This window comes from Melanotaenia boesemani, chromosome 5 (genome assembly GCF_017639745.1).
Source record: "Melanotaenia boesemani isolate fMelBoe1 chromosome 5, fMelBoe1.pri, whole genome shotgun sequence".
Taxonomy (NCBI): domain Eukaryota; kingdom Metazoa; phylum Chordata; class Actinopteri; order Atheriniformes; family Melanotaeniidae; genus Melanotaenia; species Melanotaenia boesemani.
Window position 1 is genome coordinate 3,421,079 of NC_055686.1, and position 13,094 is coordinate 3,434,172.

General features: G+C 41.3%; 2 protein-coding genes across 5 annotated transcripts in view; one reads left to right on the plus strand and one right to left on the minus strand.

Moving 5' to 3' along the window:
• LOC121640276 (sialoadhesin-like) overlaps window positions 1-13,094 on the minus strand; it is a 601,555-nt gene that overhangs the window by 402,881 nt on the left and 185,580 nt on the right. The gene's annotated exons all lie outside the window — the stretch shown is intronic.
• LOC121640464 (low affinity immunoglobulin gamma Fc region receptor II-like) lies at window positions 1,495-12,005 on the plus strand. Of its 4 annotated transcripts, none has more exons than XM_041986238.1 (9): window positions 1,495-2,225; window positions 2,942-3,771; window positions 4,634-4,669; window positions 4,800-5,072; window positions 5,152-5,394; window positions 5,472-5,660; window positions 5,876-5,962; window positions 7,062-7,160; window positions 10,413-12,004. In XM_041986238.1, exons 2-9 carry the CDS (start codon window positions 3,759-3,761, stop codon window positions 10,454-10,456), a joined length of 984 nt encoding a protein of 327 aa, XP_041842172.1. In that variant the 5' UTR covers window positions 1,495-2,225; window positions 2,942-3,758; the 3' UTR covers window positions 10,457-12,004. The 4 variants fall into 4 exon arrangements, with proteins under 4 accessions (XP_041842172.1, XP_041842173.1, XP_041842170.1 ...); XM_041986239.1 differs by lacking the exon at window positions 1,495-2,225 and having other exon boundaries at window positions 2,719-3,289; window positions 3,686-3,771; XM_041986236.1 differs by lacking the exons at window positions 1,495-2,225; window positions 2,942-3,771 and having other exon boundaries at window positions 3,847-4,669.

Below are 13,094 nucleotides of genomic sequence, written 5' to 3' on the forward strand. Positions count from 1 at the left end.
ATGGTTGTTTGTCTCTATCTGTGTTGGCCCTGCGACAGACTGGTGACCTGTCCAGGGTGTACCCTGCCTCTCACCTGTTAAAATGCTGGGATAGGCTCCAGCTCACCCGCGACCTGAAATGGAATAAGCGGTCAAGATAATGGATGGATGGAATCAAACTTTATTTATATAGCACTTTTCATGCAGGATTGCAGCACAAAGTGTCTCACATAATAAAAATGCACCAGTTTTTGCATCTTTTAAAACCTAAGTCACAACACAGTTTATCACAAAGCAATCAAAGCACACACGCAGATAAAATTAAAAAAAAGCACAATTCAATTCATGCATATTAAAACCCAAAATAAGCCTTTACACCCCCCCCCCCCCCCCCCCCCCCCCCCCACAAACACACACACACTCGTGACTCTTTAACTTCTGTCTCCAAACTGAAAGCAGGTATAAAATATTAAAAGTAATAAATAAATAAATAAATTCCTGGCTTGATACTGCTGTGAGGAAACAATGTTATTATGGGGATCCATCCACATCAGGAGCCAGTTGTCCTACATCCGCTGCATCGAGGGCAGCATCCCCACACAGGGCAGACCAAGGCCCGCACCACAACCATAAGGCTGCAGGTCGGGGCCCCAGGCAACCAGACAAGGGCAATCAATACAGCAACAACCCCCAGACCGATCAGGTAAAACCCCAGGATCCCCATGAGGAAAACACTGAAGTTAAAACAAAAATTAAATTACCTTAAGAAACAGTAAGAACAGCTAAGATCGAATGTATAAATAAATGAATAAAGGCGGGTCCCTCTGGTCCTTGTCAGAACTCATGCCGCCGAGTTCTGAAGTAGCTGTAGGTTTGAAAGGGACCAGAGAGCAGGGCATCACAGTAATCTAGTCTACTAGAAATAAAAGCATCAGCACCTCCATATTGGCAAGGGAGAGAAATGGGTGGACTCTGGCGATGTTTTTAAGATGATAAAATCCTGTTTTGGTGACATTTCTGATGTGTGGAATAAAATCAAGCTCAGAGTCGAAAAGAACACCCAGATTTCTCACACACTGAGAAGGATTAAAATTATGTAGTTTTGATAAAATGATCTCTCTCTTGCCCTCGGGACCGATAATTAAAACTTCAGTTTTGTCCTGATTGAGCTGACTTAATATCTAAAATACAGTTTAAAAGGACGTTAACTGGCTCCAGGTCATCAGGAGACACGGCGATGTAAAGCTATTACAAACGATTCGATCTCCCAAACGTTTAATTTCTGTCATCACTTATCTCTCTCTCTCTCTCTCTGATATATATATATATATATATATATATATATATATATATATATATATATATATATATATATATATATATATATATATATATATATATATATATATAAAACAGTATTTGTTCAAAGGCTTTCAAGCAATATGCAGAAATCCTGGGGGTCAGGGGAAGTGAAAGCTTTGTGATAATGTCCATGTTTCATAATGGTTTTATCTGGAAAAGTCCAGGCAGCTGAGCACAAAGGGCCAACTTTAGTTTTTCATGGGTGGCTAGACAGTTGGCTCTAGTAGAAAAATTAATTAAAGGATAGTCTCCCTCTGCCTCCAAGTGGGAGGACAGGTCCTGACTGTTGTTTGTGCTTATGCATCAAACAGCAGTTCAGAGTACCCACCCTTATTGGAGTCCTTGGAGGGGATGTTGGAGAGCACTTCTTTCGGGGACTCCCTCGCTCTGCTGGGCGACTTCAATGCTCATGTGAGCAATGACAGTGAGACCTGGAGGAGCGTGACTGGAGGGAACGGCCCTCCTGATTTGAATCCAAGTGGTTTCTAGACCACAATTTAATTTAGTTCAATTCAGTTCAGGTCTGTCCTATGATCTTGCTATTGTTGGTCTTGCTAGTACAGAGCTTGTGTCATTGTCATGTTTTTAATGAAATGTAGTCGCACTTTGGATCACCTAACAGACGCCATGTCTGACGTAGTTTATTTGTAGTCAGTGAGCTGGCCAGCACCAGTCAGCACAGCACAGTGGCGGTGTCCACTGTCTTAGCTGCTAACTGATCTGACTTACTGGCAGAAAGGCAGACCAAGCTCTTGGCACTTTATTTGTTTTCATGTCTTTCAGTCACGAACGACCTCCATTTAAACTTGGAATGGCCATTTTAAGTGATTTCTAAATCAGGAGCCATCAGGAGGTGGAGGTGATAAAGCTGAGAGGAGATGCAGGTATGGCGTGTGAGCTTCAAGTCCTCTATTTGGAGGGAGGTTGTCCAGCAGCAAACACAAACCTAAATAAAAATAGGATAAAAGTTACTAACAATAGTAATAAAGTGTAGTTTAGTATTGAAGAAACTGCAGAAGCAGGTCGGACCCAGACAGATAGTATCCAGAAAGAAGAGGAAGAAAGGAGATATCCTAAGAGACAGAGAAATGCTCCACAGTACTGAAAAGAGTACCAGTGTGAAGCTGAGAGTAATGATGTTAAAAGTGAATATACATTATTTTACAGGGTGGCTTATAATGTACCAAAACATTTAAAGAAGCAATGGACTCTAAGAAGAAGAAGAAGAAAAAAAAAAAAATGACGGAACCCAATAAGCCTGCAAGCTGCTTTTACAACAATGCACTGTCACAGACATGATCTGGCGTGTCTGCAGCCCAGCGTCTGAGTTTCTGTTGCCACGGTTACCAACTACCGTTTAGTCAGCACAATAATTTACAACAATAAGTCTATTTGACTGGAACTTCTTTCATAGGTGTCCATTATCACTTTTTAATGGACACCCTCCAGCCAATCAGAATTGAGCATTTGCCCAGATCATGGTGTGTATATATACACTGAACTGGTCATTTTAAGCAGATCTGAAAGGACCTTTGAAAAAAAGCAGAGAAAATATTGATGATTTTATTGCTTTGTGTGTGTGTGTACATTTTTGTTTTAGGTGACCAGTGGGTGTAAAATCTATCAAGGGAATATTAAAGATGTGAGAAGAAGAAGAAAAAATATATAAAATAATAAATAAATAAAAAACTTCAGCTGCTTGCTGTAAAATTATTGTCAGATTAAAAAAAAGAAAAAGATAGTTGAGAAAAATGTACAAAAGACCTTGAGAAGGCCATAAGGGTTAAACAAATGTACCCTGAGCTGTATGACGAGATGAAGGACCCACCCAGACTGGCATGTACAGGAAGAGGGCGGGATGTATTTTGGGCCCCAACAACAACCAGCGGAGACTCAAACAAATCACTGAGAGGTACGATGATGGAAACTTCTCGTCACTGTCTGCTCTGTAAGTAGAAAACATGCATGTTTGTTTTATTTACCCAGAAATACTTTACTCATGCTGATCTGGACCAATTAAAACGGGTCAGATGAGAAACACATGATGATTTGTTAGTTAAACAGGAACTTTAGAAAGATTTCCAGGCTAGTATAGAAAAAACCACATAACTGCACAGAATCACAGTTTAATGTAAACTAGTGAAAGAAGCTTGTAAAGCATGAAAAATAGAAACAGTTTTATTTGTTAATATTAAAGATAGAATCACATCTGAACACAAACTGCTGAATATTAATGACAATACTTTTTTAAACACATATACATTGTTATAATGTTTAATCTATAAGGAATAAACATGGTAATATTAAACAACAAACTTCTAGTTCTGGCTAAGTGTATTTTCAGTCACAGGTAATGAAAATTGGTGGAAGTAACATCGACTGAACATCTTTTCCTGTTTGGATGGACCAGAGTGGCTATGGATGGACCATGTAATTACACACATTAACATCATTATAACTTATATTTACTTACAAGTAAGCTAAGTACACTTGATTAAAAACATCAGAGATAAGGATGAAAAGGATGCTGAGGTTGGTAAAGACCAATAACTCCATTCACCCAAAACATTGTAAAAATACCAACTTGTTCAGATTATTATTTATCATTAATAGATTTATTATTTTTTTATTTGTATGCTCTATACTGCGCTACTTTTTCTGTAGATGAGAGAGATAAAGAAAGTTCTCCAGATTTAGGTTAGCTACACTGACTTTTGACAAGAGACCGAGCAGGGTGTGCTGTACAAAGAAAAAGTTACAGGAACCTAAAATAGCAAAGCCAACTCAACTAAAGTAGAATCTGAAATTTAACTAAGTTAGGGCAGATATTATGTCTACTCGTGTCTTTGAACAACACATGTTCATCCATCCATTTTCTATACCGGTTTCTAATTCAGGGTCACAGGGAAGCTGGAGTCTATCCCACCAATAAGCAGGTAGACCTGGACAAGGTCCATCACAGAGAGACAAACATCTACTCACACTCTCTCCTAGGGATCATTTAGTCACCAGATAACCTGATATTCATGTCTTTGGATGAGTCTAAAATTACCTGCAGTTACTGGACTGAGTTCTCCAATAATAATCTAATAAATAAAATGTTTTATTGTTTTGAAATAGAGATAACATTTAAAGAACATTGTATTTATCTGAGTTATGAATTTCTGTGTTTGTCAGGTTGTACTTGTGTCCTGCACTTGTAAAATGACAAAGAATCTTGAATCTCTTGAATCTTATGATAAGTTATTTTGTTTGTCAAACTCAAACCAACTTGAGTCTCATTTCTCTTCAGTGCTGACGTCTCTGCTGAGCTGCATCATTAATCATGGTTGGTAAACTTTCATCACTTAAAATCTTTTAACTCTTTTGTGTTTTGTCCATTTTAATAAACGTTTCTTCATAAAAGTCAGCTTTATGATGGAACTATTAATTTATACATATTTTAACCAACATTTCAGCCCTCACAGCTCGTCTGACCATCAGTCCCAGCAGACCTCAGCTGTTTGAAGAAGACTCTGTGTCTCTGATCTGTGAGGAGGACGACAGCTCTGCTGGATGGACGGTGAGGAGAAACACAACCAAGAAGACCAGGACTCAGTGTGGATCTGGGTGGGGAAAACCTGCTGGTTCTTCCTGTAACATCAGTGTTGTCTTCACAAGGGACTCTGGAGTTTACTGGTGTGAGTCCAGAGAGGGAGCAACCAGTAACAGCATCACCCTCACTGTCACTGGTAAGATCAGACTGTGGAGTTAGTGGTGATGAAGCTGTGTGGAAATGGATGAAATGCTGTAGTTTGTCTCTGTGTTGAGGTGGATCAGTGATCCTGCAGAGTCCTGTCCTCCCTGTGATGGAGGGAGATGACCTCACTCTGAGCTGTCAATCAAAGCCTCCCTCCAACCTCCCAGCTGCTTTCTATAAAGATGGCTCCCTCATCAGGACTGAGTCTACAGGTCACATGACCCTCCACCATGTTACCAGGTCTGATGAAGGTCTCTACAGGTGTAGCATCAGCAGTCATGGAGAGTCTCCACCCAGCTGGATCTCTGTCACAGGTGAGGATTATTCTGCTGACTGACTCCAGTTTTACGTCCATGATGTGACGATAATGTGATAAATGTCTTTATTGTAGAGAAACCCACCACCACACCTCCTCCTACATCCACACCCCCCCCTACATCCATCCCTCCCCCTACATCCACCCCTCCTCCACCCGGTCCTCCACTCTCTGTGCTGTTGCCTGTTCTTTGTCTCCTTGCTGTGGTCCTACTGGTGTTACTGGTTCTACTGGGAAGACGACACATTCTCAGAAAATCTAAAGGTGAGTCAGACTTCTGGACTTTCAGGGAAGATTTTCTTTTACTGGTTTTCTACATTTATACCAAACATGATGATTATTATAACTTTCTATTTACATTTTTTCACCTCTAAATCTGTAAAATTAACAAAACCTAAAAGTTAAAAACTGCAACTACAGATTTTTATAAATAACGAGATGATGAACGTCACACTTGTTTTTATTCTGTTCCATCTTAGCTGATGATGAAGATGAAGAGGAAGGCATCACGTACAGTGACATCCAAATATCACATGGTGGACAGCAGGACATCAGCAGACACAGAGGTAATAGCTTTTATGTGTGTGTGTTGCAGGAAATCTGGAAAGCTGCACGTATGGCTGCATTTTGTACCGATGTGTTTAAAGGACGACGTCTTTAAGAAGAACTCCGTGTTTTAAGCTGCAGCAGCAGTTTGTGGAACCAGAACATACCAGGAAGTGGGACTAATGGCATAAAATAAACTAATAAAATGCTAAATGAATGCAGCTCTGGTGGAAATAAATGTGACGTTACAGAAGCTCGTCAAGACGACGACGCAGAGAAGCTGCTGAAACCATGAAGCAGGACCAACCGGATATCAGTTTAGTTTAGTTTGGACAGTTTAGTTCTCTGCAGAAATTTAATCTAAAGAATTCACATTTATTCCAAACACCTTCATTCATACGTTTTCTTTAAGTTTTCATTATTTCTTTTAATAAATCTGCATGCAGGACTCAAACTAAGACAAACAGACTCATCGTTGTGTGTGAACCTTCACACAGTAGTTGCATTGGGTGTGTGTTGGTGGTGCCAGTGGGGGCTGCACCTCGTGTGCTGGTCTGTTTGCAGCTTGTGGTTGTTCTGCTAACAGACTGTAGCATCTCTGTGGTCGTCCAGCTTCCTGTTTCTAAACAAAACGCATCAGATAAACGTGTCCTACATGAGAGGCTCCTGGTAAAAATCATCTTTAAAAGTAAAATAAGTTAAACACATTTATAAAATCTAAAGGTAATGAATCCATGTTTGTATTTATTAAAAGGAAATGAGTTGTGTTCCATGAATGCTTTGTGGAGTTTCCCTCAGTAAAAATATAGTCTGGAAATCACACATGCTGACCAGCTGTTTTTTCTTCCTCTGCTGTCGACTTATTTTAGTAACTGCTAGAAGCTTCACTTTCCTGCTTTTAAACATCATCTTTTCTTGTATCAGGTTTTAAATTTAGCACAGAGCAGCAGTATAAATATTAGAAATAATCTTAACAAAGTGGTTTGAACTGTGGTCTAAAGTTTGCAGCTAAATGAAGAGAATCACCTGGATGCTTGTGTGTGATGATTCCTGCAGAAACATCTGTGCATGAGGCTGTAGTTTCTGCAGGAACGTCATCTGGATGTTTTTATTCTGCAGACACTGAACCAGCCATCATCTACTCAGCAGTGATGACACCAGATGTCAGTTATGGACAAATAATCATCCAGAACCAGCAAAAGAAGAGAAAGAAAAGAGGTACAAATGCTGTTAAACCAAGCGGAAACCTCGGCCGAATAAAAGTGAAACCTATGTGGAAGTGCAAAAAATTGCAGTTCCCCCCTCATCCACTAGGGGCTCCAAAACAGAGTCAATCCCCGTAGACTCCCATGTTAAAAAGACCAACTTCACAGCAGAAATAAACATGTTTAAAGCCTGGTGCAAAAAACATTTTAGGATTAAAAGGTCAAGTTTACCTTCATGACAACTGTGAGGGGGGTGAAGTTTTTCTAACTCATCCGTTTAGATGTTAATTAATCTTGAAATTCGGCATAATTAGGGGTGTGTCTTTTTGATTGACAGGTATCCAATATCTGTGGAAAGAAGGGAGAGTGTAGCACAACCACGGTTTTTAGCCGGCTAACAGCGCGGTTTAGCTTTAGCCAGCCTACCTCCGTTAGCTGGTTAGCTACAGTTTCTCGGGGTTAGCTCGGTTAGCTCTTAGCTAAAGGCAGCTCAGAGTTTGATGGGTGTAAATCAGGGTTTGAATTATGGGGGAGCTAAGGGGAGCTCGGCTCCCCTGAAAGGCGCAGAGATGCCCTAAAGACATTCAGCTGACACTTTGAGGGGGAGCCCTAATAATAGTTCACGTTACATTTAATTTTTTTAAAAGGCTCCTGATGTGTCTTGAAAAGAATACCATTCATTTGTCAGCTTTGTGTTTTATTTATTTATTTAATTTAATTAATTAAATCCTCCGAATGTGATCTGTCCTGTTTCCTTCAGCACCGTAAAAGAACATTTCGTCCCTGTTTCTGATAAAACAAGCCCATCATCAGACCATGTGATGGAAAAACACCAGATTGGTAAACAATGTCAAAACCTGCCTCTGGATTCTGGGTTTATACTTTCCTACTTCATACAGACGAACGTTGACATGGCTACATGTCAGGGATCAACAACCTATGCTGAACAGAACTCTACTCATCGTCAGCCCACAGCTGGACCCTCCAGTGTTTGTACATCCCTCCACCCACCACTTATCCAGGGTGGGGCTGCGGGGGCAGCAGCTCCAGCAGAGAAGCCCAGCCTTTCCTTGGCCACTTCTTTCAGCTCATCCAGAGGATCCCGAGGTGTTCCCAGGCCAGGTGAGAGACGTAGTCCCTCCAGCACATCCTGGGTGGTTCCTGGAGTCTCCTCCCAGTCTCCTTGGACATTCCCAAACACCTCACCAGGGAGCTTCCAGGAGGCATCCTGACCAGACGTCCGAGCCACCTCATCTGGTTCCTCTGGATGTGGATCAGCTGTTCTACTCTGATCTCCTCCTGGATGACCGAGCTTCTCTAAGGGAGAGTCCAGACGTCCTGAGGAGGAAACTCATTTCACGATCTTGTTTTATCAGCCACTACCCACAGCTCATGACCGTAGATGAGGGTAGGAACATAGATCACCAGTAAATGAAGAGCTTCTTCTTTCAGCTCAGCTCCTTCTTCACATGGAAACAAACGCTGAAGAAAGTTTCCTCCTCAGGGCGTCTGGTCTCGTCTATAAAGATATATAAAGAAAGGGTGAGAAACTCGGTCATCAGGAGGAGATCAGAGTAGAGTTGCTGCTCCTCCACATCCAGAAGAACCAGATGAGGTGGTTCGGGCATCTGGTTAAGACGCCTCCCTGGGATGAGACTCCAGAGAAGACCCAGGACATGATGGAGGTCTTTCAGCTGGTCTGGGAATGCTTCGGGACCCTGCTGGGTGGGCTTGAATAAGTGTCCAGAGAGGGAAGTCTGGACTCTGCTTTGGCTTCTGCTCCAGCAGCACAGCCCCAGATACGTGTTGGAGAACGGATGATTTCTCTGTTTACAGCAGCATCACATCTGCAGCTAGAAAATACCAACATGTAAATTCCCAGAAGAAGAACTGGTGTTTGTCTTTTACAAACTCAGATCTGGTCACCCTGTCAGTGTGTAATAGAAACAGTGTGTAGCGTGTTTGATGGAGCTGGATCAACATGAAGTCATGAAGTTATGTTCATGTTTGTATTGTACAGCTTAGAGTTTATTTAATATCATAAGATTATAGGAAGCCATAAGAATAAGAGAAGAAAGTGTCCACACATCAATGACATCTTGTTTCCACCTCCTCCATCTGTACTTTAACACCATCACCCAGTATGAAGTTCATGTGCATGTAAAACCACATGTAGAGCTTCCTGCTGCTGCTGCTGAGGCTTCATGCTGCAGCGTTCTGCTGTGGTTGATGAAGGTGTGAGAACAGTTCTGTTTTCCACCGTGTGGTTAGATGTGTTAGTTGGTACAGAAGCCAGCAGCTTCGTGGTCGCCTGCTTCTTCTTTAGATGAACAGACACCGCTAACATTTAAATAACCTCACTCTGAGTCGGGGGGGTAAAAATAATCAGATTATAATTAAAGAAAATGCAGCTTTTTTGTTTTAAAGCCATTTTTTTTTATGCAACATTAGAATGAATAAATGTTTTCCAGTTATAGAACAATAACAGTAGTTTTACCTGCAGTGGACGGACGACGTCAGTGATGAACAAAAATTCATCAGATCAAACAGGATCAGCTGGTCTTTATTTAGAGCTAGAGACAGAGGAGGGTAACTAAAGCCAGTCTGACTGCAGGTCAGCATGAAGAGATGAAGGTTTTATGGTGGCAGGTAACAGTGGTACGATGTCCTGCAGACTCTGACAGGAATAGAGGACTGCAGCTAATGAACCACAGCAGCAGCAAACCCGACACAGGAGGGAAAAATAAAATCTAAATAGTTTACTCTACTGTCGTCCTTTTCTACACTCTAATGCAGAGTCGCTGCAGTCTGGTCCAGCTGCTTTCAGGATAGAGGCAGAGTTTATTCTGCAGGTTTCCGGACTGGAAACCAGAGAGCTAAAACCCAGAAAGCCCCCACAGAGGTTCAAACCAGCAACCTTCATGCTGTGAGAGGATGGTGTTAACCACAGCACCACCATGCAGTCCTCATCTATACGTGTACAATATGTTTAGAATAGAACTGTGTAGAAAGTGGTTAGAAATGCAGTAAAGGATGGAGGAGGAGGTTTAGCCTCTGTTCATGAAACATGTTTGACTAGCTGAGCTATCCGACCCCCAGGATACTGAAGTCCAGATGCTAATGGTTTAACTGGGTTAAATTAAGAAGAACCACACTGTAAAACACTGTTCAGAACTTAAATAAGGTTTAAAGATGTTTCAAACACTGATGATTCTGACTTAATGTCTATAAACTTACAGTCTTGTCCTGAACTTTGTGTTTTCAGAGCTTCCAGCGGAGCCAGACGTCATCTACTCCTCACTGAGGTAGTCCACCAGTCCAACCACTGATGTCCTCTGCTGGATCAAACTGGTTCAGACCAGTTTTTAAACATCTTTACTGTCTTCTCTAAATTATTCCATTAATAATAAGTTTCCTCTCATTCAGTGTTCAGCTCAGAAATACCAGCTCAGTGTCATGAATGTAAATTTCTGGTAAATTCTTCAGAGAATCAGAACTTTGATGTAATTTAGGTTTTATCTTTGATGTGTGGACTCTGCTCTGGTAAACATTTTAAGACTCTGGTTTCTTGTCTCACGTGGTTCACCTGTGAAGATCTTTGGGTTTTAACAAAGCAAAGACTTTAACTTGTCCCAGTTTGGCTGTGGCTAACCTACATAAACCTCTTCTCAGAGCGGTGAACGGAGAACATGAAGCCACAACCGCAGGTTAAAACAGCTGGAACATTGTTCAGTCAGCAATATGATAGAATATATGAAAAAAACCTCTTTAGTTCATGTTTGTTAAGATTTTTAATTGTTTTATTAATGTTTTTAACCTCCTATAATCTGACATCATGATGATGTACAGAAAATATAGACGTTTACACCGATAGATAGATAGATAGATAGATAGATAGATAGATAGATAGATAGATAGATAGATAGATAGATAGATAGATAGATAGATAGATAGATAGATAGATAGATAGATAGATAGATAGCATCTTCAGCTACCTTTTAGTCTCTGGATGCACCTGAAGGCAGCTACCTTTTAGTCTCTGGATGCACCTGAAGGCAGCTACCTTTTAGTCTCTGGATGCACCTGAAGGCAGCTACCTTTTCTTTGCTCTATGACTTCATGATCCTCGGCACAGTTTCCAGACTGCAGCCTCTCTTCTGACAGCTGATGATATTCAGCTCTTCACTCCCTCTACTGGACACTAGAGGAACTACAGCAGATAAAACTCCATTTAGTTTGATTCAGGTGTGTTGAAGCAGGAATACATTAAATCCTGCTGGATTGTGGCTCTTGTAGGACTGAATCTCTGTTCCTCTGGCTCCTCCTCTCAGATCTGATCATTAATAGTTTCATTAAATCCTCACATCACGGTGTGTGTGTCAGTAAACAGGACGTTGCTGCAGATCTTCATGTTTTGTTTACAGATTTCATTTTTGAACACGTTCTGTGTGGAGTCTGCATGTTCTCCTCGTGTATGTGTGGGTTCTCTCTGGTTGTAAATGGTTGTTTGTCTCTCTGTGTCGGCCCTGCGATGGACTGGTGACCTGTCCAGGTGTACCTGCCTCTCACCTGTTAATGCTGGGACAGACTCCAGCTTACCTGCGACCTGTAATGGACAAAGCAGTACAGAGAATGAATGAATGGAAGATTTAAATTTTCCACTTTGATTGTTTAAACTGTAAATCTGAAGTTTTTTGTTCTGTGAAGACGATGTCTGAATGTCTGTACTTTCTGGAAAGTATTTGTTTTAATAGTGTATAGATGTTATTATTACTGTTTTAATGTGATGCTTTTATACAGATTATTTTTATATTGGATTTTATTTCTTTTATTGGCTCTAATTAAAAAGCACTTTGTGTAAACTTGGAGAAAAGCATCTGCTGAATGACTAGAATAGAATAATTTTTTAAAAATAAAACCTGTAGAGAGTCACGTGGGACCGCAAGGAAGATGGCAGCACAGTAGGAGAGCTCCTCACGACCATCAGTTAATTATGTAAATTTGGAGACATACACTTCGTTCCTAGTCCGAAGATTGAGTTTCTGTGTTAAAAGTAATTATCAACACCGATTTCTGACCATTCGACCAAAAATATACAGCTCCCCGGCGAAATGTCGAACAACAACAAAGCTAACTTTTTCAAAGGTGCAGAGACGAGAAGTAAGCTAGCCTCAAAGACCAGTCCAATTCCTGAGACCACCTCGCCGATAACGGCATGTGAAGACGACCCGAAACATGGAGGAGTGTTTGACGACAACACACTATTTGAGGAAATACGGAAAATGAGTGCCACTCTTCATGTAGTGGCAACGGATGTCGTCTCAATCAAGGAAACAACAAAGGAGCTTAAAGATACGGTGGAGAGCATAAAAGTGAGGCTTGGAGAGGCAGAACAACGCTTATCGGACGTGGAAGACGTAAACACACGAATGGAGAAAAGCATGGAGAAGTATGATAAGACGCTGGAAATACTGTGGAAACGTGTGGAAGACCTGGAAAACCGCAGCAGGCGAAATAATGTAAGAGTGGTCGGACTGAAGGAGGGTAAGGAGGAGACAGGCAAAGTTATTTAGTATGTGGAAAAGATCATCTCTCAGGGGTTTGGACTGTCTGGCAACGAGTTTGAAATTGAATGTGCCCACCGCGCTTTTACACCCATACCGGGCCCGAACCAACCACCAAGGACCATACTGGTGCGCTTTCTACGTTCATCGGCATGAGACAAGGTGCTGCAGGTGGCTAAAGAAAGACGTGGGATCGACTGGGAGGATTGTAAGCTGTCTTTCTACGAGGACGTGTCCAGAGAGCTGGCGGAAAAAAGAAAAGCATTCATCCCAGTGAAGAGATGTCTACATGAGCTGAATGTGAGACACAGGCTGGTCTACCCTGCGACGCTCATCTTCACATGGAAAAGACAGAAGAAAACTTTCCGAGACCACAATGACGC